We start from the raw sequence: 7,333 nt of genomic DNA on the forward strand, positions 1-7,333 counted from the left end.
ATATATATATATATATATATATATATATATATAATTGTAAAATATTAATCAAAATATTTCATATTTAAACTTTCGTGTTAGAGATTATGATGTGTCTTTAATTGAATATGAGATTGTTGATCTCATATCAATATTATCACAATATCAATTAAAGTTCATATCAAATAGGCTAATTTATCAATAACTAATTCATACATAATTATACTTATTCATTAATTTATTTTTGAGATAAATAATTTATTAAAAAATTTATTTATGAAAATATAACATTCAAATTTATTGAAAATTTATTTTAATTAATATTTTCTAATTTCAATTTATATTTACCAATTTAAAAAATAAATAGACTAATTTAACTTATATATTTGTAATTTTATGAACAAAGTTATCTATTCACTTATTATTTTAATCCTCCCATTTATTGTATTTCTAATTTTAAAGTTAGTTTACAATACTATTTTTCTAACAATGAAATAATTTTCTATTCATATCTAACTGTTTTTTTCATCATTCTCCCTCCCTCCGTATATTCCATTTATTTTGCTTTCTTTAGAATTCACAGCGTTTATTCTCATTATTCTATTTTCTATTTTCTATTTGTCTTTCAAGTTTGGTGGTTCTTTTATTGAAGTAAGGTAAGAACCATTATGAATGTTGTGTCTTCCATTTTTTAAATTTAAAATAGTGGTTTATTTATATAAATAAAACCATACTTTTTTAGAATGTTTTATAATGATTTTTTGGTTTTTTTATCTATACACAAGCATATAAAATATTGTAGACTTTTTTTTCTCTAATTGATACTAAATCCTTCACTAATTAATATAATTTTAAGAAATTTATTTATCTTTTTCTACAAATGTTTTGTATTTATTTTAATTTTCAACTATATCAATCTTTTTTTATAAAAATACTCTTAATTATTAGTTTTATCATAAATCTTTTTTAAACTAACAAAAATATTAGGTAACAACGTAAACTAATTATATGTTTTAAATAATAAATAAGTAAAATAATATTAATTATTAATAAATTTAATATTATTATAAATGTATAATTTACGTAATTTAATCAATAGAATTGTCTAAATACCATAAAAAACTATCAAAACAAATATAAATACAAATTTTATTGCATTCTTTAAATAAAAAAGTGACATAATTTTTACATTTCATAAAAGAGAGTATTATTAGATCCACATGATATTCAACGAATTCATCAAAATTTTGTGAAAACAATAAAAGACACACTAAAGACATAGAATTCATAAAAGATTTATGAAAACAATAAAAGATACAATAAATAGATAAAATATGATACAATTATCGTATCTTATTTTAATATTTTATTCAATTTATCGACCTAAAATTATATATTAATCGATTGTTTAACGAGTGAATAAATAAATTGGTCTTTTAAATTGTAAATGTTGATTAGTTGCTGAATTTTATATATTGACAAATACATATGTAAAATTATAAAATATTAATTAAAATATTTCGTATTTAAACTTTCATGTTAGAGATTATGATTTATGATGTGTCTTTAATTGAATACGAGACACTTGATCTCATATCAATATTATCAAAATATCAATTAATGTTCATATCAAATAGGCTAATTTATCAATAATTAATTCATATACAATTATAATTATTTATAAATTTATTTTTGAGATTAATAATTCATTAAAAAATTTATTTTCGAAAATATAACATTCACTTATAATTAAACGGGTATAGGTACGGGTACTATAGTATCTGCACCCGCACTTATATAAATATATTATTTATTAATGTTTAGTTTAATTAATTATTTTATATTTTAACATCTATTAATATCATTGGACCACTACAATATTTATAATTGAAAGGTAAAAGTTTGTAAACTTTTTAAGATTTTGAATATGATGAATATATAAATAATTGTGACTTTATAACTAAAAGTTATGTCGTATTAATCGTGAATTTATAATTATATTTGCAACTTCCTATCAATTATTTTTACAGATCTCAAATAATATTGTTGTGTGACTTGCAACTTCATAAAATATTATTATAGATATTTGAATATGTATTGCAACGAGTGTTCATTTAAAATTATTGAGTTACAAAATATTTTAATTTATAATACTTAATAATTGAATTTCAAATATTTAAATAATTTTTAAATTTAATTACAACAATATTATTTATTTATCGATTTATTTTAATTAAAGTGTTAATAATAAATATAAGTGCAAACACTTAAATACTTATATACTAAGAATACAGTTATTAAAATTGGTATCTAAAAATATACAGAATATAGATATTTTTTTAAACCTAGATGGGTAATATAATACTATATCCAATCCTTACCCATTGGTATCCTATTTATATTTTCCTACCCATTAGCCATCGGTATTTGTAGTTTTAGTTTTAAGTTAGGTTAAAATAATATTTTTTCATAATTAATTTTGTGATTCACCCATTCTCTCTCCCTCAACAGCTCTCATCTACCTCTGTTCACTGTCGCCCTTTCTCTCTCCCTTCGAAGCTACACCGCCGGAAGCCACCTTACCGCCTCGCTCCCCGTCTCATAGGTGAGTTCCGTTTATCTCCCCTTGGCTTTCTTTTCACACAAATTAGGATTCACAGTGTTTCTTCTCATTCTTTTGTTTTCTACTTTTCTTGTGTTTTTCTGTTCTTCTTTTAACCGAATAATAACTTCCTAGTAATCCATTAATTTTCTTGTTTATTCGATTCTGCTGGAATAAGTAAAAGAAAAGCATAATCTTTTTTTTTTCTTCACTTTTCAGGTGATAACCGTGTTTCTTCACACTTAACAGAATTCATTTGATGTGTGGTAGCGTTGGCTTCTAAGCTCATTAAAATGGAAACTTGTGGAAGTTTTGGTGACCGTGTTCAGTTCAATTCTCCAAGGTAATGCTATGAATGAGTGTGTATCTTTTAAGTATGGATACCAACAGGAACACTGACATGCCTAACACCCGTAGTAATTTGAGAAAATGAATGAATTGAATCTAATTTTGGTGTCGGACACTGGGGCATGTCTTTGATCAGGAGTGTTGGTGCTATAGAGGTGTGAATTGATGTTTGGTTAATGCTATAATGATTCTTATAATTTTTTCTTTGGAGGTAGTTATGGAGATGGTGATGATAGTAATGCACTAATTTTGCCAACTAAGGTGAAGAAAAGGAAAGGAATGGAACAGGTAGGGACTTCTTTAATATGATTATAAGGTCCTTCATTTTGCATGTTTACACTTCGTGTGATTGCAGTTCTGTTGTTTCAGGAATGTGGAAAGCGAAAAGTCCAATCAAATAAGAAACAGAAATTGAGTAAAACTCAGAAAAGGAAGCTGAAGAAATCAGAGGTTTGTTTGTGGGTGTGGAAATAAAGGGAATCGTTTTTGCTCTCTTCTCTTTTGTTTTTAGGTCTCAGTTTGTTTGGTTCAATTGATTTTATGTAGGGCGACAAGGATAAGCAACTTCTGATGGAGAAAGCCATTAAGACATTAAAGTATGTTCATGAATTATTAGTTAGCTATAGTTTTCTGCTTTGATGCTGTTTTCTAAGGGAAGCACTAAGTTGTTGATCAAAATTTGGAACTTTTTTTTATTCTTGTTTCAGTGAGAACACGCTTCCTGAGTACGCGTTTCCTCTTTTGCAGTCGTCATGCAATATCAATCGGGTTTGTATTGTCAGAAACAATTTTTTATGTAATATTTGAATGTTAGAGATTGTTTGTTGATTGTCGCCATTGTATATTGTAGGAGGAGACTGTGAAGGAAAAGCGTAGGAGGGCTGTACATTTATTAAAAGAAGGATTGGCGGTTTCACATGGTGATGAGCTGTCGGCAAAACAGGATTTTCCTTGTAGAACTGACTCTGAGAATGAAGAGATTCAGGAATTTGAAGAAAATGAAATCACTCAGCCCGTTAGAACAGACAGAGAATTCTTAAATACAACATCCGTTCTTTTGGAGTCCCCTCAAGAATCAGTTCATGCAAATGAAGTTGTAAATTATAAATCTGTTGCTAAACCTCTGGCTGACATTTCCAATGACAAGCAACCTGATGAAATCAGAAGTTCATCTCTCATGCCTTGTTCTAATGATGAGATAAAAAGCATCAAGTCAAAGGTATAGTTCCTTCTTAGTTGTTTGTGGGTGTGTTTTCCTTTGGACCATTGGACGTGTAACACATGAAATTGTAAGCTTTAGTTATTATATTTTTGTTTTATTTTTTGTGTATGTATATCTCAATACACTTTTTATTTTCAGCTTTTCATGTACTATTTTCTTATTTTCGAAGAAATCATCTCGTATACACACTATAGTATGCTTATATAGCTACAATGGTAGTTAACTAATGTCATATTTTGTCATTAGTTGTTGCTCTAATTTAACAGATCTCCTTATTGAATACCTGGAAGTTACTTTAATGCTTTTTGGCACTTTTTAACCTGGGACAGGACAAGACAGAGGAGAACCCCACTACTGGTTTCAATGAGTTGAGCAACATTCCAAATGTTTCTGCACAGAGGCCTTTGACTGCTCCTACTGTTGTGCATGTATACAGGCCATCAGAGGTTGAAAAGAAAAGAAAGGATCTTCCTATAATCATGATGGAGCAGGAGATCATGGAAGCTATAAATGAAAATTCCAATGTTATCATATGTGGAGAAACTGGATGTGGTAAAACAACTCAGGTTCCCCAGGTTAGTATATCTTTTACTTGAGTACGGTGGTTTTGTCTATAATTCAAAACTAGCTTACATTTTGATTAATTAATTTTATTATTATTTCAAAATTATCAGTTTCTTTACGAAGCTGGCTATGGTTCAAGCAAGTCACATGCCCGCAGTGGTATTATTGGTGTCACTCAACCGCGTCGAGTTGCTGTTCTTGCCACAGCAAAGCGTGTGGCATATGAGCTTGGTGTTCATCTTGGGAAGGAGGTTGGCTTTCAAGTTAGATACGACAAGAGAATTGGAGAAAATTGCTCTATTAAGTTTATGACCGATGGCATTTTGCTACGAGAAGTTCAGGTTGTTATATTTTACTTCACTATTTTTTCCCATCTGTTCATTTTGGGAAGTTCTTTTATCAAGTTTGTAGGCTTATGATATCAAACATGATAAATTAGGAGAAATCTTTGTTCAGATTATGGGGAAGTTTGTAACATTTGTTTATATTTAGGGCGTGTTTGGTTCAACGGAGGGGAAGAGAGGTGTGTTTGGTTCAAAAGAGGAGAAGGAAGGAGTTTTAATGCATTTGTGTTTGGTTCAAGGTGAGGGAAGAGAAGGATTTTAAATGATTTTTTAGTTGTCTTGATTCCCTCTCCTTCCCTCCCCTCCAAATCCCTTCAAATAGAGGTAGAGCAAAATGAGCTCTAGAAAGGATTTTGGCTCCCTGCCCTCCCCTCTTAAAAAATGAACCAAACACAAAATCTTAAAAATATCCTCTCTTCTCCCCTCCGTCTACCTCCAACCAAACACACCCTTAGGATCCTTGAATGGCACTTAAATTTAACGCAGAATAAAATCTTTGAATTTATTATTCTTTATGGAACATCATAAACCATCATTCCAGGGCAATCATTTAATTAAGAACATGTATTTTTGGCAAAATACTTGAGGATACTATCGTGTGTATGTGAGTGCATTTTAGGCTTCTGTATATTTCATATCACAATCACGTTACATTGAAAACTGACAATGGTTTGGTTATGACTTTCCTCTTTATTTGTTAATATTTTTTTATCCACGCCCACGGTAGTTGCAAGTATCATTGCTATCAGTGTGGCAGTGTTGCTATTGTTTATTATTTTGAATTCATATTGATGATTCCACGCTATACTAGGATATGATGGTCTGATGGAATTGTACTTGTATTTGTTACACTAAAACAAGATGAGTAACAAAACCATAAGTACTTTTGTTGTTTAATTTAATAACTCCTGGTGCAGAATGATATTTTATTGAGGCGGTATTCTGTCATAATTCTCGATGAGGCTCACGAGAGGAGCTTGAACACAGACATTTTGATTGGGATGCTCTCACGTGTAATTACAACTCGCCATAAGGTAAGTCAGAGCGATTTATTTTATTCATATTTTACAACTGCAATTTAATTTTGTTTTATCTTTTATAATTTCCATGCATATATTAATCTGCATGCTCGCTTGCTATTTACGACAGATTTATAACGAACAGCAGAAGATGATCCTTTCAGGAGAAAGTATAAGTCCCGAAAAATTGGTTTTTCCATTAAAACTTGTGCTGATGAGTGCCACCTTGCGAGTACAAGACTTTACTTCTGGAAGGTTATTCCACAACCCTCCACCTGTGATAGAAGTTCCCACGAGGCAATTTCCAGTTACAGTGTATTTTGCCAAGAAAACTGAGAAAACAGATTATGTTGGTACAGCGTATAAGAAGGTCTTGGCAATTCACAAGAGGTTGCCACCTGGGGGCATACTTGTCTTTCTCACTGGACAAAGGGAAGTGGAGGACTTGTGCAGGAAGCTACGTAAAGCTTCAAAGGAATTTATCATGAAAAAAGTTAAAGGATCTGTGGAAAGTGATGGCACTGTTGCCCATGAAACAAATTCTGTGGAGGGAATAAATATGAATGAGATTAATGAAGCATTTGATATGTCTGGAAGTTCATCAGTCCAACAAACTGATAGGTTTAGCGGTTGCGATGAAGATGAATATAATTTAGATGGGAATGAATCTGATTCCTATGATTCAGAAACAGAGAGTGAACTGGAATTCAACGATGATGATACTAATCGTGAGGATTCTGAGAACAAGAGTAATATTGTGGATGTCTTAGGAAAGGAAGGAAGTCTTGCTTCTTTGAAGGCTGCTTTTGAAAACTTGTCTGGGCAAGCTCCATTAAATTCCTCAAACGGGAAGAAGACATTTTCTGTGAATACAGAAGATGGTTTAGACCAATCAAAAGTTTGCAAGGAGAAAATTGCTAGAGAAAATCACATTCCATCTCCAGGTGCATTATTTGTTCTACCGCTTTATGCTATGCTTCCTGCTGCAGCTCAACTTCGTGTATTTGAAGAAGTCAAGGAGGGAGAGAGGCTTGTTGTTGTTGCTACAAATGTTGCAGAAACATCTTTGACAATTCCAGGGATAAAGTATGTGGTTGATACTGGAAGGGAAAAGGTGAAGAATTATGACTCCTCTAATGGCATGGAGACATATGAAGTGCAATGGATAAGTAAGGCATCTGCTTCTCAACGTTCAGGAAGAGCTGGAAGAACTGGAGCCGGACACTGTTATCGTCTCTATTCCTCTGCAGCCTTG

General features: G+C 30.9%; 1 protein-coding gene across 1 annotated transcript; it reads left to right on the forward strand.

Annotated features, from left to right (window-relative positions):
* Positions 1-2,408: 2,408 nt before the first annotated feature.
* On the forward strand, positions 2,409-7,327 carry LOC101505996 (ATP-dependent RNA helicase DEAH13; the record flags this gene model as incomplete). Its single annotated transcript, XM_004517197.3, has 11 exons — positions 2,409-2,584; positions 2,801-2,924; positions 3,145-3,217; positions 3,299-3,379; positions 3,476-3,525; positions 3,637-3,697; positions 3,780-4,148; positions 4,481-4,726; positions 4,826-5,056; positions 5,977-6,093; positions 6,209-7,327. Coding segments are annotated over exons 2-11 (2,397 nt in total), but the record flags the coding sequence as incomplete, so codon positions are not given.
* Between the last annotated feature and the right edge of the window lie 6 nt (positions 7,328-7,333).

Source organism: Cicer arietinum, unplaced genomic scaffold, assembly GCF_000331145.2.
Source record: "Cicer arietinum cultivar CDC Frontier isolate Library 1 unplaced genomic scaffold, Cicar.CDCFrontier_v2.0 Ca_scaffold_5725_v2.0, whole genome shotgun sequence".
In the NCBI taxonomy this organism is placed as follows: domain Eukaryota; kingdom Viridiplantae; phylum Streptophyta; class Magnoliopsida; order Fabales; family Fabaceae; genus Cicer; species Cicer arietinum.